Source organism: Camelus bactrianus, chromosome 9, assembly GCF_048773025.1.
Source record: "Camelus bactrianus isolate YW-2024 breed Bactrian camel chromosome 9, ASM4877302v1, whole genome shotgun sequence".
Lineage (NCBI taxonomy): Eukaryota > Metazoa > Chordata > Mammalia > Artiodactyla > Camelidae > Camelus > Camelus bactrianus.
Genome location: NC_133547.1, coordinates 40,149,506 through 40,176,505, shown reverse-complemented (window position 1 = coordinate 40,176,505; position 27,000 = coordinate 40,149,506). Strand labels below are relative to the sequence as shown.

Sequence of the window (27,000 nt, the reverse complement as noted above, 5' to 3'; positions counted from 1 at the left end):
TTATCAAATAGATTTATGAGGCAGCTAAAAAAAAATGTTTAAATCTCCAATTAGGCAATGTGAAATTTATCTTAAATTTGGATTTATATGCATGGATAATAAAGCTTCACAGAATCAAAAACACTCATTTTACCGGTCTACACTGAAAATATCAACATTGGTTGGGATCAATTTAACAAAACAGACAAGGTATTACTTTTGAGCAATATTAACAGATACATTGTTAAATGAGATAACATGAAGACAAATTCAGAGATGGATACAGGTGTAAGAGGGGGTTGAAGCTTACATAACTTTGAAGGCATTTTTTTTTAAGGTACAGGGTCTTATAAGAGGATTATGTAAGTGAGGAGCCCTGAAGATTAAGCAGCAAGTCACTTCTTGAAGGAATTTAGAGTGAAAGTGCCTAGGCCCAATGCTTGGCACCGAGGAGGCATACAAAACTTAAGATGTTACTGAAGAACACTGTATCCAGCCTGTTCCTCTACGTATTAGGTCCACAACAAATCTCTATTAGATACTGCTGACTGGCCCATGACCTGTCCCATCTTAGGAAACAGGTTGTAATGAAGTTTTGCTGTTCAATCAAGAATGACACAGGCTTCCAATAAAGTCTTATTATTTTAATTGACTTTAATGATTATTGCTCATCTGCAAGGATTAATATTGCATTCAATAAAAATCATTCAATACAAAATAAACTTGTTCCTCCCAAGTTGCTCTCCACACGCTCCCTCTGATGCCAGACATTTCCCAGTGTCATTTGTTACATGGCTTGACAGAGATGGAGCCCTAACCTAGTATTCCTATGGACACAGTAATAGAAAAGGGAGTAGGGGCAGGTCAGGGGGCAGCAGGACCTGGGCTCCTTCCCTCAAACAGAGCTGACGCCATGGATACCACTGTTTGCCAGGTTACCTTTCCTAAAGGATGTGGTGTTCTGATTGGCTGGTTAAATACCCTGGGAAAAAGGGCCTGAACCGTTAGCATCTAAGAGAAGAAAGCATGGTCACATCGGCAAGGACTGGGAAGGGGCTGGGTGGGGAGAGGAAAGGGAAAAAATTTTGGCAAGATCACTGTCTCCTTCTAGAAGTCACAGAGTGAAAAGCTTTCCTTCCTTATATTCCTGTTTTAATGTCTGTCTCTCTGATCACTGGCAACAGGGAAATGAAAATTTCTAGTATCTAGCACTAATGTCCGACCCAGCTTTGAAGGATCACAAGCTAGAAGAAGTTGAGGATTTAGAATCCTGGATAATTATACACTTAAAGCTCATGAGCATCAAGCTCATCTGACCATGCAGAAATGCTGGTAAGCAGGGTGCATGGCATGGGAATAAATCTCTGAGAGAACCTCTCTGAGGATTCTTTCAGAGTGTGAGCCAGGAGATACTGATTACTTTCTCTACGCACAAACTGCCTTTTAATATCTTAGTTCAAAAACTTTCTGTGACATGTGTCAATCAAAAGTGGTACCGCTTGTGTAACACTAATGTTCTATGGGGCCTAAAGTCCCAGACAAGTTATATGGAGCTAATTTCTCTCACCCTGGCACAATTTATACTTCCTCCTCCCATCCACATCTTCATCCCTTTAAATATTTTAAACTGCAGAAGCACAGCAGACCAGAAATCTGCTCTTGAAGGATAAATCCTAAAGATAGAGCTCAGTGCTTTATACTGAGTAATGGCTCAAGAAATTTGCTTTCAGCCCAAGCTGTATGGGGCAGAGCTGATAAAATTTGCTATTATGGCCCCAGTTTATTAATGCTATAAACTATGGGCTAGAAACAGAGAAATTATCAGAGTTTGAGATCAGCATGTCTCTAGACTCAACTCTGTATTTTTAGCTCCAAAAGTTCAAAAGATAAATTGGTAACTAACCACCCAACCAGCTTCTCAGTATTAAGACTAAACATTTTTCTTTCTTTCTTTCTTTTTTAAATACAACAAATAAATGCTAGGGGACAAAATTCAACTTAATAGATTGCAGTCTGGTTAAAAACCTGAAAAAATGAGGTCTGGTGGGAGTGAAGGAGGGGCTGTACTAAATTCAAGTGGGCCTACTGGACCTTAACAAGCAACACTCACTAGTACACATCTCTGAACCAAACATACCGCCTTTACACAGGAAACAGGGCGCGGAGCATCTAGGGGAAATTAACATGCACCACCTACATCTAACCTACCTGACTGGTAGGTACCATCCCTGCTCCTCTGAAGAAGTGAAAGAACACTGATTTCAGCAGCTAAGAAATGGGCTCTTTTAAGGCAATTTAGACATTGCAGATTGTTCCACATAGAAGGTACCTTAGCATTTCCTGTTAATAAGGTACCCAATTAAGACTATATCGTCCCCAGAAATGGTAAAGAAAGAGTCACCTTTCTGGGCTGGGAGAGTAAAATCCTTCTTTAGTGACTAGGGTGAGAAACCTTGAATTTCAGTTTCATCTAAAGAGCCATGAAGCAAGTTCCTGTGTGAAGAACTTGGATAATGAGATGAAGAAACAAGAAAGAAATTATAGGAAAAAAAAAAAATCAAGAGGAAAGGAATAAGAAGAAATCAAAAGTTATCTTAAAAAATATTTCTTTTAGAGTCATATGGACTGGTCCTTGGTAATATGGTCCATTAGTATCTGTAAAGAAAGAGATTGATCAGTTAGCACTTGTGTCCTCCACATGAGAATTCTAAGAGAAGAATCAGAAACAGAGAACATTCTCCAGGGTCCTTCCCCTGCCCAGGCTGGGGACTCTTGTAGCCATTTCCTCAGGATCCTTTCTCCCTGTGCGTCCACAGAGCTTCCAACAACGCCACCTCTAGCTTTACCTCCTGCTCTCTAATAATATAAGTCAGTGGTTTTCAACCCTAGCAATACATTAAAATAATCTGGGGAAGTTTCACAAAATAACCCTGGGCCCCATTCTAGACTAACTGTTTCAGAATCTCTGGGGGTGAGGCTCAAGCTTCAAAATCTTAGAAAACATTTATTTTCTTTACATCTACTACTAGATAAACAGTTTCTCTGTCTACCCTGTTAGTTTGGGCAGAGTTCTTATACTCTGTAAAAAAATCACCTATAACACTATTTAAGAAGGCTAGCTAGCCTGCTTGGCTTAATACTGGGGAAAAGAGCTTTTCATTTGCTTTCCCCTAGATTACCTGTAATAATTGGGTTTGAATGGCCCATTTTTGTTGAGTCCCAGATATTTTGCTTGGTCATCTGTCAGTTCTGTCAGGTGGGCGTCAAATGATGGCAGGTGCAAGCTGGCAACGTACTCATCTAGGAAGAACAAAGCAGCAGGGGAGCAGACTCCATTTCAAATATGCCTCTCAGGGCATAACCTCCCCTATTTTCATTCGAAGCTTTTTGAGAAAGAGGAAAAGGGGTGGAACAACTTTGAAAGAATCTACAACTTGAAATATTTGCTTAATTTAAAAAACCCTCAAAGTTGCCTTTGAGTTGTTTCTCTCAGTACATACAGAGTGCATTTAGAAAGCCATGTGCCGGGGTGACAAAATGGGGCAGACTTGTATCTCCCCATTCTTCTCTGGCAAAGCTTTTGGGTTCACCTCAATGGCCAACATACCATGTTATCATGTACTATTCTCACCGTCCTGCAGCATCCTTAACTGAATTACAGTCAAATTATGAATCAAAGTGGATACCAGTAAGCTCAAAAGAGTTGAGCCATTAACATTTATTTAGGATAAGATCCATAAAGACCTCAAATCTTAGGATCATGGATTTCTAAGGCAGCTGGCACAAATGTATTAGTTTCCTATAGATAAGCTTCCTGGGCTTTTACTTTTATGAATATGAATAGCTAATAATAACAATAAAACAATCTGAGGTAAACTGCTGGAAGGGACAAGAGAAAGAAGTCTTTTAGCTTTAACAGGACAGGAATTTGGGCCAACCAATGAGAGATGGGAGGCTGGCACCATTATTCAGAGAGGTAAAGAACTAAAGATGATGTATTATGTCACATGAACGCAACACAACTGACCACCGGAATGATAGGCGATTGTTTGCCTATCTCACAGAAGATGGACAATAAAACCTGTGTTTGTTTCTGTTTCTCTTATTTTGGTCCCTGACTGTAATCAGTAGTAATAAGCTTACTGAACTTTAAAAAGCTACTCAGAGTAAGAGCATTTATCCTAAACCATTGTGTTAAAGCACTTTTACTCATCAGCTGTAATTCTTACTCTAATTTTGCAATATATGTAGCATTATTCTCACTTAACTGATAAAGAAACTGAGGCTCGTGGAGATCAGAACTTGTCCCGAGGTTCAAAACCCATTAAGTGGTAGAATAGGGATCAGAACTCTGACTCTAAATCCAATGCTTTTCATGATCTTCATTTTACCAAACCATGTACCAGTCTGGGGATAAATATAGGTTTCTACTGTTTTCACTCACCCATTTTCTTAGGAAGCAAGTACACATCTTGTTTGTACCGTCCCTCAGGTGCATTATAGAGTTCTATCAGTGCCAAAGCCTAAGATGGGAAAAGAGAATCAGAAAACACAAAAACACTTCTTAGGGACATTAAAATAAAAGTAGATTTAACAAGGACTTGGGGTTAATACTCAGTGATGTACCATAGTGACAGCACCCAGGACTCAGACTGTAATAAACACCAGCACACATCATAAGAAAATTTGCTGGTGTTTTTGTGTAGTTCCTGATAAGAGAATAGAATAACTACAGCTAAGCTGGAACACTATATTCTCAATCAAAACAGCCAACTCAAAGGCACACAAACACTGACTCTGTCTGAATAATGATTATTTTCTATACTTAAGAAAGCCTAAATTTCGACAACTTGTGACTTGAAGAAAACACATTGATAAGAACATAGGAGGACGGCTGGTTCCACTCTCATTGGAACCATTTCCAGTAATCTCAGTGCAGGCTATGCAGGCATTTTGTCACATACCTGTGTTGTAGCTGTGATGGACAGAACAAAGGTGGGAACTGTGGAGCAGCTCAGATTGAGCAGACGACCCTGAAAAGTTGAAACAAGACGCTGGGATGAGCTGTGTTATCCCTCTGTCTCAGATTCCAATGCTGCAGGTCCAGCAAGTGCAGGGAAGGACTTTATACCCCTCCAGACTCAGCTGGTAGAGGAAGAATTACAGTTCCAGATCAGGACTCCAGGTTTTATCTTAGTTTCTGCAAGTCCATCTGAGTCTAACAAGCTGAAGAATCAGCTGTGGTCCAGAAGTAGTATGTTACTTAGTAAAAAGTAAGTATTTTTTAAGTGATTCTATTTTGGGGACCAGACCATTTGAGAAATATACCTCTATCCAAAGGCAGGTACAGGGAAACACAGGCAGAATATTTTTCCCCTACCGCCCCTCCCTAATGGCTCTAAGCACACTGCTTGTGCTGCACAGCCCAAACCCTGTGTGTGTGTGCACCTCTGCCAGAAGGACGACGCGTTTGCCATCTGGCCAGATGACATGATCCACCTGAGAACGCACTCGCTCCCATGTCAGCTCCGGAGTGCGGAGGCTGGTCTGAAAAGAAGAGAGCACAGGGGACTGGCTATAACAGAAGGAAGAGAAAAAAGACCTAGCAACACATCAGTAAGAGAAGCCTTACCACATCAATTTCTGTGTTGGAGTGGCCCATATTGCATACGATGCAACTGTTTTTCATGCGGTCCAAATGCTCCCGTGTCACTACATTCTTATTTCCTAAAAGTAAAGGAGAGTGGCTGAGGAAAGAGATCCTGTGGGACAAAGATACTGCACTGGCTTTCAGTTAGAATATGGGAGAGAGGAGGTTTGCTGGCATCAAAAAGCATGTATACATCTTAAGGAAGGAAATGTGCATTGCATAACCGCTCTTTAGGCTCAGTTCTTCGGTTTTAAGATTGAGTAGTATATAAAGCCATCAAGGAAAAAGGCTCTTTGTTCTGAAAAATATGTTAAGGCTCTGACAGCTTACTCTAGTTCTCAGACTTTTACACAGAACAAAGCTCTTACCTACTTTATATGAAAGCCTATTAGACCATTCTGAAGATTTAACCTCAGAGTTAACACTCCTCCGCGTACACCAAAGCGCTGATACTAACCTGTGCAAGTTATAACGACATCAACTTGCCGGATGACTTCATTTAGCTTTACCACCCTGAACCCATCCATGCTGGAAGAAAAGGAAGAAACACTATGAGCGAAAAAGCAAGGAGGCAGTGGGACAGAAGCTGGTCACAAAATGAGACAACTAAACTCCTTTCTAAAAAAGTCAGATCCAGTGTTACCTCACTGGGATGACAAGTGACCAGCTGTGCTAAACTATACACACACTGGCCTCTTCAGACTCCCCAAGATTCCATCCAGGAAGGGAAAATACCAAGAAGCTCTAGGAGTGCCCTAGGATTATAATGGAGGGAATAGAGCAATCCTAGTCTCCTTTGAGATTTCCGCAAAGAATAGTTAATATAATCAATCATGAATGCCCAGAAACATAAAGTACCTGGAGTGAATCTAATTGTATTACCACTCTGTTCTTACCAGGCCTGCAGAGCACAGATGGGGTCAATTTCTGTGATATAGACAATTGCTCCAAGAGCCTTGAGAGCAGCACAACAGCCCTTTCCCACCTGCAGAGCATAAGAAAGAAGTCAGGTCCACTAAGGCATGGGTATTTGGGCAGGCAGGCTCTTTGGGAGATTGGAATTAACCTCCCTAAAATCATCAACCATCTAGCTAAAATCCTTGCAAGGATGCTCCAACCCAACAGAGGAGAAACAGATCCTGTTATGTTGTAACCCTTAGTCAGAGGAGTGATCTAGCAGACATTTCATATTTCATAGCAAGGGCTGGAGCCTGGGATAGTAAAAGAGATCACGGAGGTAAGTGTTACTATTAGGGAAACAGGACCAAAGAAGAGCAACTGTAACATCTAGTTTCTTATTCCAGGAAAACCTGATAACTCTCATTTGTGAAGAATCTAATACATGGACAGCCTAGGAGCTCAGGAACTTCTGTGGGTCATTGTTGATGACAATAAATAAAATCTCTTGCTACCTATTTTAGTTTAGAGATAATAAACTATATGCTACTTCAGATTCTATACTTCACTCCATTGCAAGTCACTCGTGGAGCTAAAATGCTACGTATCTACTTGAATTAAGCCTCATAAAAGATTACTGTTATTACTGGGGGAAAATGATGCCAACATTCCACTCCAAAAGAAAAGTGGTGAAATCTGAAAACTCAATTCATTTTATGTGTCTCTATTCATAAATCTGAATAAAGGACTTTTGCTATTATTTTCAAATACTTTTATGTAGAAGCATATTTTAAACCGTGCATCAGTGACTCCACACTGACAGCACAAGACCCATTCACTCAACATTTCTAGTAAGTCCATGAAAACTCAGACACCGAGGCCCAGCTATTTACCTCACCATAGCCACACACCACCACTTGTTTTCCACCAAACATCACATCTGTGGTCCTCTTCAGGCTGTGAAAACAGACAAGGGCTCAACTCAAACATTATTAGCTCAAACACAGTCCCTCTGAAAATTAAGTGTGGGGCAATGCCCCCTAACTGGAATTTGGCTGGGCTCAGTATGAGACAGAACCCCTCTAACAAACTTTTAATGCCAAAGGAAGACCAGGGACAAAACTTAGTGATATCACACTAACACTACAACCCAACCCAAATTAACCCCCTATAAATTTGAGTAACTATACAATTCAACCTACCCATCCAAAATGGATTCTCGGCAGCAGTACAAGTTGTCAAACTTCTGTTTGGTAACAGAATCATTGACGTTCATGGCTGGAACACAGAGCTTCCCAGCTTTGGAGAGCTGATATAGCCTAAAGGGAGAAGAAGCCACAAAAACAAACAAAACCAAAATCAGCTGGTAAAACATAGTAACTGGCAAAGTCTGCCTAATTCTCTTCAAGCTCCGTGCTGCCCTCCCAGTTTTATTTATTACGCAAGAATATTAGTAAACAAATTGTTTCCTTGTTATCTCTCCTTACTTCTTTTCATTTCTCCTCCCCTCCCCCCTTCCCTTTTTTTGGAAGAAAAAAAAAAACTTTCAATTGAAGAAATTTACTCCTCTTCCATAAAAGGGGATGTATTTCCTTAGATCAGCATTTTCTCAATCTTTAAAAAAACCCATGCCTACTTCTGATAAACAAAGATTATCAATGATTCTGATATGGTTCCGCGTGTGTGTGTATTTAAGCATATGCAATGTGCCCCCAAATGAGAAACACTCTCTCAGTCATCTTTTAGGTATTCCAACAAGCAAAGAATATTTAGCCCACTTTTACTTTTTGTTGTGTGTATAACATAGTTTTACAATAGACTTTTTTCATATTTCAAATATAAAATTATAGTACAAAGTTGAATACAGTTTTCAAGATATACTCATTCCCCTACCTCCCAATACTGATTGAGAATCACAGTGGAATAAATGGGAGAGAAAAATGTGTGAACTAGAACCTGAAATGACTTCCTTTTAGAGTCTCCTTGATTTTTCAAAGGTAAAAATTTGCAAGTTTTATCTAATGAAAATACTCCCATTTAGTTACAAGCCTGAAACACAGCCCTACAGCCTAAGAGAGACCAGAAGAATTTGCTGAGGCAGGGACACAAGGGCAGCTACTCCAGAATCTGTTACCTGTGAACACCAGTCACGCTCTCTTCCACAATGCCTCGGATCTTCTTAAACACGTTTGGATACTTCTTATAAACCCAGTGGGTTAAGTCTCCCCCATCATCCAGGATCTACAGAACAGCCAGAAGACTTCTATGGGCATTCAGGCTGCTAGAGCTGGGGGGAACTGTGAACCCACTTTCCGTACTAGTAAGAGAGCCCTGTATGTTTTGGAAGAGCACTCCTGAGAGCTCCTTAGAGCAGGTTTAGACAGCGGAAACACAGTTAAATTTGTTGGTGTAAAATGGTTAAATGGATTCCTAAGTTTGTTCTAGGCTATAGTGAAAAGAGTAGTAGGCTTATCACAGACTCATTTTTAGTCTAGAGCCTTGAAATATACAGCCCCTTTGAATGCAAAAGGAGAGCTGGGGCAGGAAAGAAACCAGAATCCTACTCCAAAGATGTACCATATCATTTTCTTCTATTTCATTCTGCTGTGTTTGAGCCACATGTGTTCAGTTGGTCTTACCCTTCCCCCGCCTTTCCATTCAGTACTCAGACCTATTCTGGATAGGTATCAAGCTAAACACTTTGGCAACAAAATGCTTAAGACCAAACATCCAAAACATTTAGGGAACCATGCTTTGAGGGAAAAAAGGAAAGAAATCCATTGTCAAAAGTGTGGGATAAATACGCATTATTACCATGTTGGCTTGCCACCCATCCATGTTCACACAGCGGTCAATACACCACCAGAAGTCATCTTCTGACTCGCCCTTCCAAGCAAACACTGCAACTCCTGCAGAGATAGAAACAAATCAGTGGATTCCTCCTTTGGGGAGTGTCCTATACCAATATTAGTCTTTGAAATCCAGGTGAAGAGAAAAAAGTTACAGATATTATTCTGGAAAGGAAATTTAGGAAGGGCAAAAAGTCAAAAGAGCACCTTTAGTTCAGAAAATGGTTAAGAATTTAAGGGATTTTTGTTTTTCAAAGTATTTTAGAACCTTAAAAATGTTATTCTCTTTGGCCAATTTTATACCTGAAACTGTATCCTAAGGAGATAAAGTGAAGTGGAAATCAAGACAAAGTTATTCACTGGAACATTATTTATATTAGCAAGTATCTTGAAATACCTAAAATGTTTAACAATAGGAAAACAGTCAAGAAAAATCACATGGCTATATCAGTATTATTAATGATGCTGTCAAAGTTTTCAGTGACATGGAGAACTGCTTCTGAAAATGTTATTATTTAGGTTATAAAATTGTATACATACTGAGATTTCATCTCTGTAAAAACTGAATACAAAAAAGGAAAAATATGTCAAATATTATCTCTGTGTAGCAAGATTATGGATTTTTGAGGGGGAACGTCAAATTTTCTGCAACATATACTAGAAAAGAGTAAACAACAAAAGTACTACACAGTTGCTATCTGAGGATCACAGGAAAATGGGAGATCCTTAAAGAAACTTCAGAGTGATTTTCTTCTGAACATTTAACAATAAAAATTGCTTACGTTGAATTGAACTCTTAAGCGGTCCATATATTTTCAATGCAATACTGAATATCAAATTATCTAAGCAACTAACAAATAGAAGGTACTTCTTATTTCTCTTCTCTCAAAAGTGATGAGACTTTTGTGAAAGGAGACCAGTTGAGCTCAGACATAAATAGCTCACATAGTTTAAAGTTCAAAGTTCTTTCTTGTTCATTTAACATTAGAATTGGGCATTTCCCCATGTATTAGATTCTTTTCAAGATCATTTAAAATAACTATATAATATTCCAGTATGGATATGGACCTTTATTTTATTATTCATTTTCTTCCTGTTGATATTTTTATTACCCTCCATATTTTATAGCCCACAGACATAAATGACGCTGTAAAGACAGTTCTGATATGTAAAAATTATGTTTAGATAATTACTTTGAGGCAAAGTTGGTGAAAAAAACTGAACTTACCGGCCTCAGCCAGTGCTGCAGCCACTTCATTTTGAGTGGAGTAGATGTTGCAGGCAGACCAGCGGCACTGAGCCCCCAGGGCACAGAGTGTCTCAATCAACACCTATGTAGATGTATAGGAAAACAGGGTGAGAAAGGGAGGGCCAGACAGGAGTGGCATATAAAAGAACAACACCCAGTAACTCAGCAGCAACAGGTAGTACACTAGGACATTACAAAAGGGTGTAATCCACTAGTTAGCACATTAGTATCTAACTTTACCCAAAAGATATGTTTCTAAAAGTCTTAACATTTTTATAACAATTATATTTTTGCAAATCTAGATCTAAGTCAGGTTTGCTAAAAGCAGGTTATATCTATACAAACAAAGTAGAAAACCCCTTTATTGTGTAACTGACAAGTTTCACCTAATAGTTAGCATTTGTAGGTTGGATAGATTGGCAAGGGAAAAAAAAGTTTTTTTCCCTCTTCATCAGAAGTCCATCTCTTTTCCCCCAGCAAACTCACCGCTGTCTGGGCTGTGATGTGTGTACAGCCCACTATTTTAGCACCAGCCAAGGGCTTCTCCCCCTGAGCACGTTTCCTGAGTGAAATCAGAGCAGACATGTCTGTGAAAGAACAGAGGATTTGAGCTAGGTCTGCACTAGGAATGCCATTAATTCCTGCCCCTGCAACATCTAGGGCTGGTCTAATATGTTGAGATATGGTGAGATAAGGTAGAAGAACTTTAAGCATATTTCTCTTGTGACTGGCAGCTTCAACAGGCAGAACCACAGCAGGGAGTTGTCATCTAATTATTTGGAATTACTCTCTTCCTCTATTGTTTCAGACTTATATTTAGAGGGCTTACATGTAGTTAAATTCTCAAAAATGATCACAATGGAGGGTGAGTCTCATCATTCATTTGGGAGAAGAGTTCAGTAGTCATGGCATTGGCTAATGGACTCCTACATACTACAATCATCAGACCAGGAAGAAAGACTTCACCTCAGCAGAAGCCACTTGCTTCTGTTTTTCTATGCTATCTAATCCTATTCTGTCAGTCTGTTTGATTTCTGTACTCCCTGCCAGTAGAGAGCCTTCAATGTGAAAGCAACAACAGAGTAAAGAAACCTTATTGGGAGTGGGGCTGGGTAAAGAAACCAATATTTAACTTATTGTTATTGTCAGTCACTTTTACTCCTGCTCCAGCAGAGGGTGCTCAGGATCAAAGACCACGTGAGCCCCCAGGTCACCACATCCTTAGCTGAAAATCCTCCTACATTTGCTGCTTCTGGGAAATCTGGGTCTCTGCTATTGTGGTAGGATCCCACAGAACTAACCACCACGTAGTGACCCAGGACTTGCTGACTCCGCAAGCAGATCTTTGAATATGGTGTCTTGGGGGAGGAAAAGAGAAACCACTCTGTGTAATTACCACATGCTGAGAACAGGAAGCAGGGAGAACAAGAGCAAGAATCCTGAGGCCCAAGCTCCATACAGACAGATCTGTTTTTATATAAACGTCCAGGATACTGGATTTTCCCAGGAGACTTTCAAGTTAGCTTTCAAGTCTTGAGTTGTTTCTGGATTCTGGATGACCAACGAGTGGGTTGCTTCTGGTCCCCTACCCACCCCCTTTCTTTACCTTGTTCTGCAATCTCAATCTCCCGGCGTCCAAATTCTGCCTGCTTGATATTCTTCACACAGAAGTTGCTACTGCCCTTCGAGTTGGTTTGCTGCTTTTCTCGGGGGGAAACCTCATCATCAGAGCTATCTGTGTAGGACGCAGCTAGAGCCGGGAAAGAAAGAAATGAGGATAGAAAAACCTCAGTGGGCTCAACTCCACAGAGTACAGTCTCTAAGGGACTCTTTTAAGTGAACACTCTTAATTGGAGCCACCTTTTATGTCACTCTCTGTTCTACTCCTCCAGGGTCTAATAGATGGTACTAACGAAACCTATGTAGATTTTTTAGTGTTGTAGGCCTCTTACATACCCTGAGGACACTTCGCCATTAGTGCCTGTGATAAGGAGCTATTGATTCCAATGCTATGCCAGCTCAAGTGAATCCCTGATAATGTGGGTACTTGGTCCCAACCTGAACTGGAACCAGACATGGCAAAAATAAAATAATAATTTAGGGCATATAAGAGATGCTATTTCTATAGATTACTGGTTCTCAAACTTTGCATCTATCAGAATCACATGGAAGGTTTGTTGGAACACACATAGGCTAGGCCCCAATGCCAGAAATTCCCACTCAGCAGGTCTCAGGTGGGACCCAAGAATTAGCATTTCTAACAAGTTCCCAAGTGTTGCTGATCTTGCTGTTTAGAAGACCATACTTTGACAACCATTAATGTATAAATGGATAAAAGCAGTAAGATGATCTTAGAAAATCTTACAGATTTTACACTAGGTTATATTCATGAACAGAGAGAAATGACATAAAAGGTGAGCAGCTTCTATTAACAGTCCTGAGATCACTCAAGATGTTCAACTTTAAAAAGCAGCTTTACAAAAGGCTAAAAATGTCCTTTCAGATAGATATGCAGGAGGACATATAACAACAATCACTCCTTATCTCACAAATCACCTCTTTTCTCCCTAATCAAATATCTTCTTGATTACCATCTTTGCCAGCATCAGGTCTCTCTCACTGACTTCCATGCACACACCCTCCTTCTATCCAGCTAACACAAATATTACCAAAGGTTATCTACCCCACTAGGAAAATTTACCTGTCACCATGCTTTCGAGAAATGCTCTAATAGGTTTCCATAATACATGGCCATCAAGATCTTTGAAGACTTCCTTAAAGCTTTCTTCACTCATCCCATCTTCCTTCCTCTTATAACTCAATCTTTCAAAATTTTTTCTTTCTTAGCTATAATTAGCTTGTCAACTAACAACATTTTTGTATCTGTCATTCCAAAACATATTTTCATTTATGATAGTCCTTAGGTTTGAAATCTTTTCTTGCCCACATATCTACAGTAAGTCTGAATATTCATTTATTTTAGTGCTTAACCATGTATACCACCATTTGCACTTATCTGCCTACCCTTTCCATACTGGGTTATCAGTGGCACAGGACAGAGAAGTTGTTTTTAAAAACTACTTTGTTTTTTTTTTTTTTAAAAGTCCTTGTATCTCAAGCTCAGTTCATTCTGGCAAAAGAGGATAAATAGCTTTTAGTAAAAATCCCTTTACTGACATTAATAGCAATCTATAACCTTGGGCAAGCCTTTTAATCTTTTAACAATGTTTCCTCAGTTGAACAATGAGGGGGTTGGATTAGATGCACCGTTTCCTCCAGTACTCAAACCCTAAAATTCTGTACCCTTTTCCATGTTTTCTAATACCCCCTCTAAAGTTGAGAAGGGCACAATTCAGATCAGGAAAAAAGACTACTTATATAGGGTTAAGATAGGAGAGGAGAACTAAAAAGAAACAGCTGGAGCCACATTAGCTTGACTCTTTCCCACTGCAAAGGTTAACAGGGCAGGATACTTCAACCAAAAGGGCAACCTAGTAAATAAAAGGAGCCAAATACTAGTTTTTATTGTGCCAATATAAGCAGTCTTAAAGGCAAGAAAGAAAAAGAGGTGGCAGGGTATATCTTACACAAAGAAATCAGAAATTATGCTTCCAAAGAACACCTCTTTTCCAAGGCCAGTTCTGTCAGCCAAAATACCACTGATTCTCTCCCTTTGCAATCTGGGTGGATAAACGTGGGAATGGGAATTGGCCCAGTACTACCAACCAGTCACTGGCCACAGACCACACACAGAGATCATCAGGGGAGGAAAGTCTAAAGATGACAAAAGTTTCTCCGGCTACCAACCTGGATGGGAACATTTCCCACCACTAGTTATCAGCTTTCAGCACAAAGATGGGCGGTCCTGATATATTTTCAGATTCTAGATAAGTGAAGAAAACTGGGTAGAGAGCTAGCTCAAGGCTCTGGAACAAGGAAGAGAGATCAAAGAGATTATGAAGGCCACACCTACCCGAACTGTAGCTGTCAGTGGAGGACTGAGAGATAGAGCGAGACAAAGATCGCCGGCCAGTCTTGGTAGGGAATTTGGTGAACTCCTGCATGTCATCAGCAAACTGGATTTGCTATAAGAGAAAGACAAAAAGTTGAAACTTACAACAAGGATTCTATGAAATGTTTCATTTTTAAAGGCCATACACTGTCTCCCCTAAAAGCTAATGCTGTCATGTAGCTCCTATTAAACCACCCACTTTTCCTCCAGAAATGAAGATGGCAGAAGCTACTGACTCCTCCCAAAATTCCTATCTCTTCCCAATGCTTTTGGCAGAATTTTGTCGGGAGAGGGGGACAAGAGAGAAAAATCTTAATACCCAACTTCTTTTAGCATCTGTCTAATTCCACGGGTCTTCTTTCCCACATTCCACAGTTTTCTTCCCCCTTACAACTTTGACACATTAAACTCTTTACCCTTCCTCCCAACTCTTATCAAAAAGCAGGCATAATCTCTTAGTGCTTCTGCTTGTTTTTTATTTCAGAATATTCTCTTGTAGCACATTCTTATCCTGAAGTTAGCAGCGGTCTTGTTTTTTGAAAGAATTATGAAGAGATGCCTTAAATGGTGATGGGCACTGAGGTGCCAATAGTCAGAGTCCAATCACATCTATACTGTACAAAGCCAAGATGGTATCCCCAGAACCTTCCATATCCAGTAAAATATCAGAATATTCTAAAAAAATTTAAAAACATACACATCATAGTAATTCTAACTAATTAGGACTAATTTGAAGGAAGGAAAAAATAATTACTTGGAAACTCTGTATTAAAAACTTCCTTAAATGAAATAAAGCAGAACTAGTTACCTGCTGAAGGATACTTGAATACTGGCCTTAATAAATAGCAAGTAGCTTACAATTAACATTATTTATAGATAAGTTAATGGGCATTTCTAAAGTGTAGGAAAACACATTCTTCTATTAAGTGGTTTAAACCTACCTCCTGAACTCCTGTTTAAACTCTGATACATCTTTTCTCTGAATATAAAATAAACCCCAACCTCCCATGAAAAACAGAATGGTTTGATAATCTGAAACAATCTGACTGAATCTGAAAAGGTTCCCATGGAGAATCCATTAAACTAAGTTTTTAGCAAATATTTCTGGAAATGTAAACTCTTACAGATTAAAAATCTTTTCTCAATATTGCTAGCAACAGGGTCATAGGCATTTTGAAGCCAAGAACAGTAAACTGCCCATTAGTTACAGCTACAAAACATTCCCCTCCTCTGTCATATGTACCCTCCAGCTAGGGTAGCATCTGCTGGCAATGTAAGAATCAGGCTCAGATGTGCAGCCTAGGCACAGGCGGCTACTATGAACAAGGCTATTACTGAATTAGCAGGACTTTACAGTAATGAAGCAGAAACCAAGGAACACTTACGTTTCTACCAAGAATCAAAGCAGAGAATACTGATGCAATATTAGTCATACATACTACTACTGGGTAGCAGGCCTGAAAGAAAAGCTTCAGTGTGCTTCCATTTAAAACCCACCTCGGCTCAACATCTGACAGGGCAAGTTTTTTTCTTTAGGTTGCTCTGTGAAATAAGGACGAGGCAGAGTCTACAGCCTGTTTTATTAAGTCTAAGGACGATCCTAAAGGCGTGGAAGGGAAAGAGCTACATATCCTGGCATCTAGACCAGGGCCTTGCACATAGAAAGTGTTCAATAATTACCTGTAGAATAAGTGAACCCTTCAAATTTCTTTCTTCTATAGGATCAAATCAATCGAATTTCAAAAATAAATAAGTAAATAATACTCAAGCTAAACCACATATACTGCACTGGAACTTGATTAAGAAGTATCTTTATATATCCAAAGCAGCTTTTTAGTTTAGGTGTTCCAACTTCAACTTTAAATTGCTTAAATGTCAAAAACACAATGGCCTTTTAAAACAAAACAAAGCAAAAACAAAATCACTTATTTAAGTGGCCACAGGTCAGCATCTGCCCTTCTAGATAGGATTTCCCATTGCATGTTCACATGACTTCTGTAGTCAGCAAAGCTAGTTTTACTGAAGCGATTAATCCAGGACCAAGGTAATGACTTCCAATCCAATAAGCAGTTATTTTGGTGGCATGAAAAATACACTGTCAAGAGACCATCAACACCTTTTAACACTCCCCAGAGGCAGCCCTTCCAACACCAGCCTCCTCGTTCCTAGCGTGGGCAGCCTATCTGGAAGCTGCTCTCCTCTAGTGGCTGTTACAATTTCCTCCCCTGTTCATCTTTTTCCAAAAGGTTCTAGGTATATTCCCAGACACCATTCACCTGGGCCAGAAGGGAAGGGGAGGGAACTGCAGTTAACATTTACAATTTTTTAAATAAAAAATATAGAGGCTGCTGTGTCAAGATGGAAATGTGTTTCTTTAGCAATCTAAGAACTAACACTCATAATCCTACATTGTATTAATACAGCTCACTACTAGTCTAAAGCTTAACAAAATCTTTCCCATCTAAAAATATCAGTGTTGCAAGCAGCTTACTAATCACGGCAGTGCCTCATCTCTCAAATAATGAGTATGGTCCATATTTGAAGTGGGCACAGAAAGTTAACTCAGGCCATGACATGAATGTCATACATGTTGCTGTGTATTCTTGCAGCATTTTAAGACTCTCATGGCTTGTAAGTAAAATGATCCAGCTACACAAAGATGGACAACAACCTTGTCTTCTCTCCCACCCCAAAATACCTGCAGGAAGAGAAGCTGTATCAGCAACTGCTGATATGAAATGCAGCTTCTTTGCTAGTTTCCACCAGGCTATCCAGCTCCACTGGCTGTTTTCATAGCTAGCAGCTCTGTCTTCCCCTTGGTGAAGTACCTCCCAAGTGTTGTTCACCTTCACGTTGTAAATAAAGGCAGTGTTGCCAAAAGCAATTTATAGATATCACAAGTTTTCTCTCTAGTGAAACCAGATCTCAATAACAGCCTTTTAACTGGGTTAGACTCACTGCATTTAAGCTAAACATGGTCATTTAGGTAAAAACATAATACAAAGAATGACTACAAAGTTGTTCTGTTTACATTACTTCCTTTTATCATGGTTTCTTCTAATCATTATTAAGTCTTAATTGGTATGTTTTCATGTTTCTTTAAATATAGGTCTGTTAGGAATGCCAGCTCTAAATATGATGTAGGATGGAGAAGAGGAGGAGGGGAAAGAAGATAACAACATAACTGAAGTCCCAAAAAGTATCTGAAAATCATAAAGTCCTATGTTAAGAACTATTCTGTTTGGACACTCACCACCCCATAAATGGCCTTACCCAAAACAAGCACACCAGTGTTCTATTCTTGAACTAATATCAATCACATCTGAGAAAGGTTAGAAGGTCAGATTGACCCATTCTCCAAATAGCACATCCAAATACAGAAGACTACTTACTGTGCCTTAAAAACTCAATTAAATGTGAGGCCAATTTTACATGCTAACTATTTTAGAGCACTTCTCTAAATAGCTTAGTGGTACAACAGTTGACTCTTTTCTATGTAATACTGAGAATGGTTAAAAAAAAAAAAACAGCTCTACTGAAGAAATAATTTGGGGTACGGTACCCCTACAACCTAGTGGTAAGTCTAGTGACAGAGTGAGCAGAAAGAATTGCTGTACAGAATTTAGCAAGAAAAAGGAATCATAGGCAACTGAAAACAATCATAAGACCCAGAGAAGAAAAACTGTTCTATACTATTTGTTTAGTTACTCCTGATATTTTTTATCATTACAAGCTGAGAAGTTTACTTTCACAAACACATGATCTATCTGGTCAGATGTTAAACAGCTTAGTTACACTTCCTTCTCAGGTCCCACCCAATTTTGCCTTCTAGCTCCTGAATCAGGAAACTGATAGCCATCAGCATTCCACTATGACACTATATCCAACAGATGATGATCAAGATAATATGCAAAGTATTATATTCTTCTAGTCAACACATTTGGTAGGTACTAACAAAGTACTCCAGTGATATTCTAAGAGCTATGAAGGGTAATATGGTCCTTTATATCTGTAGATATGTTTTGAATCACAGTGTAATGATAACATAAATGGCTTTGTCACAGAATTTCACTGCTTCTTCAGGAACATGCTAAATGCTGTACTCTTCACAGACTTATCTGGATATTGTTTAACTTGGGCCTCCAAAAATCAGAGGTTAGGCTAGACATCTTACTAAATCTGTTATTTCACAACAGCTTTTAATTTCTTCAGAAAGTTTCCTCCTAAGGGTGATGAACTAGGCTCAAAGGTAAAGAGCAATTTACTAGGAAAACAAATCATTAAGCAAGCATAGCTTGGAAGTGATTACAGAGACACTGGTCCTCCTTACTGCTGAGGATTATCAGAAGGGCCCGTATTCCTCTTCTAGTACACTACTGATTTTCTGAGACATTCTCAAATTTATACAATGTCCCACTATCTCTAGCATATTGTGTGTGCAATTTTTTCTATTTAAAAATTATGGTCAGCCTATTTCCAAGCTAACACTTAGAAACTAAGCAAAAAAGTGACATCAGAAGCTAGAAATTTTAACAAACTCAATTATTAATCCCTTCCAGAATTCCTATCACATCTTTTCTAATACCTCTTTCACACATCTTTTGGCTAATTTATTCTTTCTTCCACAGATTCTACTCTTACATGCTCTTTTTTCAGAGGAAAAGAAGAGAGTAAGGCTGTCAGCCTAAAGAGGTGCAAGACCTTTTCTTGATACTCACCACTGATCAGTCTGATTCCCATTTCAGATGAATCCAAAGAAACAGTTATCAATAAATGCCAATTTCTTGGTACAAGAACTATAAAAGTCTGAATGTCTTTCAGACTTTCAATTAGGCAAGAGAACTATCCCAAAGATTGAAGGGCATCCCCTTTCCAACTTGTTGCCCTCAGATACACCACCTGAAAAGAGCTTATCTCAAAGGAATCGATCTCAGGCCAGAGTCAAATCCACAGCCACATCCAGTCAAATCTTCTATTCCCCGGTGCAAAAACCAGTCTTCTGACACTCAGCAGGTTTGGGCTGCTCCCTGTCCTCCTTCCCTATCTCAAGTTTCCTAAGTTGTCAGTTTCCCCAGATGGAGCCTGAGTTTCTAGAGGGAGGGAGTGGGCAAGCTGACTAATCACAGTACACATCTCCCTCCCCCACTCCACCCATCTCTCTCAACAGTAACAGGATATAACACACACATAGCACTAGAATCTAATTCCACAGGCAGAAGAAACACTCCTTTTAAAATGGGACTCAACCTGATCTTTCTCCAATGTTGGCAGGAACCAGGGGTGAGGCAACACCAGGGCCCATACCACGGAGCCACTTAAATGGTGACGAAGGAATATAAAGCTTGAAAAACTCTACCAAAGAATGGTTTTATCCTTATCAGCTCCTCCTCCTCTCTTCATATCAGACAATGCACTCTGGCTTTCTATTATCTCCTAAAGTGCTCTAGTGGAAATGAGTGATCTGAGACTCCAACTGCCAACCAGAAGATGAAGAGGTTTAACAAATGGCAACAAGACAAAAGGCTTCCTAATCTTCTGAAAAGCACAAACTGCAACAGAACATAAGCATCTGGGCTATGTTTCAATGCTTATTTAGCTATCTACCCGTCCAATTACCTGGCCTGTCTCTACTTCCCTCATCTTTAATCCACTTACCAATATTCTATGAAAACATGCCAGTCATTCTTCTTTTACTCCTGACATAGAATTATTATTAACTCTAGGTTAAAAAAGTTTTTTTCTTTGTACAGGTGACTGAAGAAATCCAGGTTCCAGGAATATACCCATAACTTCAGTGATACACCAAAGTTCCTCCCACTGCACCCGCCCTGGCACTACTGTTATACTTTCTATATATTTTTCCAACTTTATTATGATCACTTTCAACATATAAAAAATTTGATAATATAATGAACATGTGTATACCCTCCACCTAGATTGAATCTTTCCATTTTCCATGTTAAGTTTCTCTCTCTATATATGCATACTTTCAAACAGTCCTGCAAAAAAGAAAAAAAAAAGTTGCAAATACAAAAATTCACAATAAATTCTTCAGAATGCATCTTCTAAGAACAAGGATATTCTCCTACAAAACGATATTATTATCATACTTGAGAGCAACAAAATTCTGTGTTATCAAATATCCAGTCTGTATTCAAACACTTAATTTTCTCAAGAACATCCTTCATGGTTGTAGACCCAACAGCCTCCACAACTCTTCCAACCCAGAATGGAATTAAGGTTCATTAAATGCATTTGACGGTTAGGTTCCTGTAGTCTCTGCTAATTTAGAACAGTCCTCCCACTTTTTTTCCCGCCCTTGTGGTACTGACTCTTCTTCCCAGAGTCCAAGTCAACTGCTTTTATAGAATCTGCTATATTTTGAATTTTTCAGATTGTTTCCTTCCTGTAACCTGGAAGTCCGGTGAGTTTTGATTAGAAAGAGGCTAAAATTTGGCAAGAATATTTCATAATGATGTTATACACTTCTCTATTAGGGACACCAAACTGGACCCTTGGTTAAAGTGGTAACATTAGTCTTTGAAAGGTATATTTTCTCCATTGTAAGTAAAGGTTAATTTGTGGGGTGATACTTGTCAGCTTGTGAATGTCCTGTTCCCTAGTGACTTTACCATCTGTTCATAATATTTGCCTGAGCCAATTATATTGGGGAGGAGAGAATCATGATTTTTTTTCTATCATTCCTTCTACATATATTAGCTGGTGTTCTATCATAAAGAAAAGCTTGCCTCCTTTCTCTTTCACTCTTTTTTCTTTCTTACTCTTCATTCATATTTTTATTTATCCAAAACGTTATACTCAATTACATGAGTGCACTGAGTGCTCCAATTGTCCCAAATTGGGCCAGTAGGAGCCTCTTTCAAGCTGTGACTCTTCTTTTGACACGATGTCATTTAAATGCTTCCTTTCCTTCTGATATAAGAAGCTACAACAGGCTCACCTTGTTCTTCCTGCACTTCAGACCTAGAATCAGTCATTTCTCCAAGGAGCCCTGATTTCTTCCACTGGGGAATGGTATTTAAAAACTAAAATCTGGGTATAAGGTGTGCTAGTTGCTATAAGAGATGTCAGTGCTTCTGGGTTATTTCAGTAGACATACAAATCTTTTTGTTTTACTCATGGGTTCTTACTGATATTTCTATTTCAAATTTAACATGATTTTTTTAACTTTTAATTTTGCTATTTCTGTCTCTTTTCTCTTATGATGACAATCTCAGTCTCTAATAGCAACAAAATATTTACTTATTTGCTTTATAAAATATAAAATAATTTTAAAATTACAAGACTAATACTATTAACAATAAATTACACAGTGAACTGTATTTCACTGAAGTTCTTTTTGTCCTTAGAATGTATGTCATAAAGATGTATAGTCAAAGTACTGTTTCCTGGGTGATTGTGTAACCTTCCTAATATGTATTTAGGTTCATTTGTTTCTGTTTACAAGCAATTTCAGGGTTTCCTTTTTCCTAATTTTATTTTTTGACATATAAACATGACTCAAAAGTTTAAAAGGTAGACTCAAAGAAGTTTCATTTCCATTCCTATCCCTTAACTTTGTTCCACTCTCCCATTTTTATTGGTTCCTGGTTTATCTTTCTTATGTTCATTTTTGGAGGTAGAAAAAGCAAATATGTATTTATATTCTTATTTTCCCTCTCTTCCTTCCTCAAAAGGTAGCATGGCAAAATACTCTGCACCTTTTTTTCTTCCACTTGCATTGGTTCACAGAGTATAAAAATCAATAATTCTTGAATGCTGGGAAAGATCGAGCCAGGTTACTACTGTTCACCTTATATGTTTGTAATAAAAAGTCATTAGCCTTAATTTGCAATCCTCTCTAAAGCCAATGCTGATTTTAAGTGAAGCTCACAAGGTATGCTGGGATGTTCTTTAAGATGGAAACTTTTCAACTGCTTACAAATTAGGTAAATCTGTATTCTCCAAACAAATTTCTATGAGAAGAAAAGTTAACACTGAAAGCAAGCCATCAGGGGACAGCTCCAAAAGGAAAATGAAGTCTGTGGTATTTTGGAAGGTGGCCACGTAAGCTGAGTAAATGCTATCTGTGTAATTTCTTAGCTTACCAAGAAGGAACAAGATTGCAGTTGTTATAAGAACAATTCGTCCTTCTTGATCTGGAAGTCTAGCTTAAGTAAAGTTGAAAGCCAGCTACATTTTACAAATTCAAACCCTCTTCATATATCTGCTTGAGTGAGTGAACTCCTCTTGTGATATGACAGAAGAAATACACGTAGCTCCCAATAAGCAGCAGTTGAGTGTATGAGAGTCAGCTTTCAGAACCTAGACTAACACTCAACAAAGGTTAATGACACAGAAACTGTATCACTTTTTTAGTCACCATCACTGCTTCCCATCAAGCATAGGCTCAAGGGAGGAAAAACCCATCAATTCAGTATTAGATAACATAATCTAATTTAAAAGAGCTAATGTTAAATAGTAACTATGTAGTTAACAGGTATTGTTTCTAAAGGTGAGTGGCTTAATGAGACCTTTCAGAATCCATTGTGCAGTTAATTTTTCTCAAGTTCAAATGACAAGGTGAAACCACTTTAAAGATCAGCTACAATGCGCTTTAGTTTGCACAGCTCTTAAAAACAAAACAAAATATTAAGCCTCTAGGAGGAGAGACTAGGGACATAATACACAGACAAGAACTATCAAAGATAATCAACCACATTAAAAACATAATTCTATTTTTCATTCTAGAGAGGCAGTATCTGCCATCTTCTTGGCTTTCTAAATTGAAATGTTTATGTTCAATTTTAGGTAAAAGTCTCAGTATGAAATCCTGAACTTAGGTAGCCTATAAGAAACAAGCTGGTTGAAACAAAATGCAGACTACAACTTCTTTGAAGGTATTTAGAAATAAGAGCTACCTGTTGCTCCAGAATGAATACAGTACAATTCCCCTACTCTCTCTCTCAGATAATAATAAAACAGTTTGGGTTTTCCTGACCAGTGACTTTCTGATTAGCTATTTTCTAATGAGCAAAGTGGACAGATGCATAAGGATAAAGATCTCTCGCTTTAGGCTGTATGGTAAACCAAAAAGTCAAAATGAACTTTTGTATAGGAAAAGTTCTTCAGCAAATTTTACCAATAACACTGCTAGAATATCACTGATCTAAATGTTTTTCAAGCCATTTTTGTTTAAATCTTGGATATAAAGAACAAGTAAAACCACCTGATAGCATACGCTGACTGTAAGTCTGAAATCCGTACTTATTAGTATGGTGAAAACCAAAGTCCTTTGTAAGTGCCTACATTTCTATTCTCTCTAAACAGTCTGCTTCAACATTTGTGGCTCATGGCTAAGATTTTCTTATAGAGGATTTGTATTTTCAAAACATTTTGGAATCCTTTGACTGCTGGATCTATCCTTCACAGATGACAAAACAGAATAGGGGTAGGGGTTAAGTGACTTGCTCAAGGCAATTTGCTACCAACATTGAGTTTTGTTTTGTTTTTTTTTATGCTAAAAGTAAAAGAAAAAAAAATCTCTACAAGAACAGTACTATCCTTCTTTTGGAACAGGCTGGGGAAACAGCAGCTTTCCCATTTATTTTCAAGAGGTTAGTTTACATAACAGTCTACTATTGCCCTAAAGCTTTCTGAACTTAGAGTACCAGATAAACATTTGTGAGCTTTGGAGAGAGAAAAGAATTCTTTCAGTTCCAAAATCCAGATTGATAAAAGTGAAATGATGCAAAGAAAAGTAATATTTTAAAGTTGCCAATAAAATGTCATTGAGGGATAATGCTGCTTAGATTTGGAAAGGGTGAGAAGAAAATAGCAGAGCCCAAACATTGTGGAAGCAAAAAGCTCCACTCTGCCACATACTTTCAACTGTCTTTTGAGAAGGAGGAGAATGTACGGGCAACCTAATCCTGACACTTTACTACGATGAAAGAAATGATCAGAGTTTCCTATTGGAATCAAAAGCAATTTTAAAATTCCACCTATATTTATTTCCACAAGGGGGTTTTCAATTTGGTATGGTCAAAACTGACCAATAATTTTTTTTTTTTGGTCATCTGGGAAACCTGCTGGCTATTTTCATAAGAAATGATCATGTTTTAAAACCTGCACCAGAGAATATATTTTAAATGTGCTTTTTATGGGAGTTTGTGCAGATTGGTGATAGGGGAACTTTTCTTTCACACAGTAACTCTTCGTTATGCTCTTAAATTGAGACCATTCTACTAGGCTCCTTTCTCATCTGTGGTGTACCACTCAAACAGTACCCAGTCCAAGTCACGTCACACCTTGTAACATGTTTGGAAGATCTGGTAGGGCTGGATTTTCCCATTTCAACATGAGTTATAATAAATTTGGGGACCCCAACTAAAATTTTTGGATAAAACAATTTTTACATTTTGTTATTGATGCTTTCCCACTTTCTGGTGCCACTTCTCTGACTACTACGACTTAAAAAAGTTCTTGTAAGGTTATTAATTTTATTGAAATATTCTGGATTTAAGTGACATGATATACGACTACTGAATCTTGGTTTCATATCCATGGCAGACATTATTTAAAGCACTCATTTAATGAATAAAGAATAAAAATTCTGGCTGTTCTGTTTTTTTAAGAACAGTAGGATTTTTTCAAAAACTGAGTAGCAGGTTTTAACAATATAGCTTCACAAGCTGAATAGAACCTCAAAACAAATCTAAACAGTCCCAGGAAGAGAAGTCTGAAATTCCTTTGACCATTTTAAAGGGCTTCTTTAAAAACAGAAACTAAAGATAATTAGTGGTATGATTATATTCCCCTAGGTTAGCTAGCTTTGGCTTTAACGTATCATTGAGCTAACAATGAGACATCTTCTTATTAATAGCAGGTTGTAAGGTTTCATGTAGAATAATTTTTTACATGTGCTGGAAAACAGTTACAACCGGAACCATCTAGTCTCCTGGCTCCTCTAGGAGGACGGTCAGCTCTGTTCTCCAAAGGGCTCTGAATTTATAGGAGCTTGGCCTGGAAGGCCTTGAATACTGCACTTAATTAGCAATTCCTCAGTGTAGATCTGGAAAGTTCTTCCTAGACCTCAGGCAAGACTATCCCTGTAAAGATCACCTTAAAGAGGTCTTGGCCTATGGTTATACTAAAGGTCAGATTTCAGGGAGGTAAAGGTACAACTGGCATGGGACTCTGCATGCTCATTGTGTGTCAACCTCTAAATTTAGTTGTGTCCTTTCTACATAACTCTTTCTCCTGTTGCCTCTAAGGAAATTTCATTCATGTTTCTACAGTACATGTTACCCACAAACCATCTGAGGCACAGTTTGGCCATTTGTTCCAGTCAAACAACAACTTTTCTATGGATGGAGACATATTAATATTGGTATAAATAAAGCAAACCTTATCTGCCCCCCTCTCTCCCCCTCTTTTTTTGATGGGGTGAGGTAACTGGGTTTATTAATTCATTAAAAAATTATTTTAAATGGTGGTACTGGGGATTGAATCTGGGCGGTACTAGGCATGTACTCTACTACTGAGCTATACCACCCACCCCCACCTCCCCTTTTATCCCTGAGTTCTATTTGATAATAAAGCAACAGTGATAGACCCTTCGAGACTAAAAAGGAATCTTTTTTTTTTTTTTTTTAATCTGGGTCTCAAGTCCACTCACTTTGGCTTAAGGAGGAAGCTGCTCTCCTGGCAGACAGCTTAGTCTACTGTATTTGAGTGCTGCCCTCTTTTTTTCCTATCATCTTTCTCCAATCTTTACTCTTTGGCTGTTTCCTCAGCCCCTCAATCAACTCCTTCTGTGATTTTCTGTGTTTTGAAGCCAGAATTTCACTAAAATGTCCTCTCAAGTCCTTTATAATTTTACTATCACTTTAAGTCCAGGAGTTTACAATATGAATGATCATGTTAAGGAAATTCTCATATGACTCGACTTTTAATCCACTGAGTCCAAGCTCAGCCAACCAGAAACTACAGGTGGGAATGGGGACAGAGTCAAAATCATTCTTAGCATTTCAAAGAGAACACAGACTAAAGAAATGCTGTTGGTTTAGTGGACGTCTGGCCATTTTTTTTATACTTATACTTCTTCTAGAGACTTCACCTTCGAGTTCTTTGCACATTGCCTTAGTTGTACAGATGAAGAAAATACAACCTAGTTTGTCTAGGAGATATGTCCAAACACCCAAACTCACAGCCTGGCTTTATCCTAATCACTACATTTTCAATTCTAGGCAAGCTTTCTAGGTCTTTAGCCTGGGGTCCATGGATGGGCTTCAGGCTGCCAACTCCCCTTATATGCAAATTGTTACAGATAATGTACATTTATCTGGAAGATAAGCAGAGC

The 27,000-nt window shown here is 38.6% G+C and overlaps 1 protein-coding gene across 4 annotated transcripts in view; it reads right to left on the bottom strand.

The window, feature by feature from the left end:
- Positions 1 to 608: 608 nt before the first annotated feature.
- The window catches only part of AHCYL1 (adenosylhomocysteinase like 1), a 36,903-nt gene continuing 10,511 nt past the window's right edge, over positions 609 to 27,000 (bottom strand). For 2 of the 4 annotated variants that reach the window (XM_010948270.3, XM_074370131.1), the window contains exons 2-17: positions 14,598 to 14,709; positions 12,231 to 12,374; positions 11,111 to 11,211; positions 10,604 to 10,706; positions 9,341 to 9,435; positions 8,661 to 8,767; positions 7,729 to 7,845; positions 7,420 to 7,483; positions 6,526 to 6,614; positions 6,087 to 6,157; positions 5,612 to 5,706; positions 5,428 to 5,526; positions 4,944 to 5,012; positions 4,424 to 4,502; positions 3,159 to 3,279; positions 609 to 2,634 (exon numbers count right to left, since the gene is read on the bottom strand). In XM_010948270.3, the coding sequence (XP_010946572.1) occupies positions 2,628 to 2,634; positions 3,159 to 3,279; positions 4,424 to 4,502; positions 4,944 to 5,012; positions 5,428 to 5,526; positions 5,612 to 5,706; positions 6,087 to 6,157; positions 6,526 to 6,614; positions 7,420 to 7,483; positions 7,729 to 7,845; positions 8,661 to 8,767; positions 9,341 to 9,435; positions 10,604 to 10,706; positions 11,111 to 11,211; positions 12,231 to 12,374; positions 14,598 to 14,709 (1,473 nt within the window). In that variant the 3' untranslated portion in view covers positions 609 to 2,627. Of the gene's footprint in view, positions 2,635 to 3,154; positions 3,280 to 4,423; positions 4,503 to 4,943; positions 5,013 to 5,427; positions 5,527 to 5,611; positions 5,707 to 6,086; positions 6,158 to 6,525; positions 6,615 to 7,419; positions 7,484 to 7,728; positions 7,846 to 8,660; positions 8,768 to 9,340; positions 9,436 to 10,603; positions 10,707 to 11,110; positions 11,212 to 12,230; positions 12,375 to 14,597; positions 14,710 to 19,354; positions 19,510 to 27,000 lie in introns of those variants that run through there. The other 2 variants (XM_045511647.2, XM_074370133.1) reach the window with 2 other exon arrangements.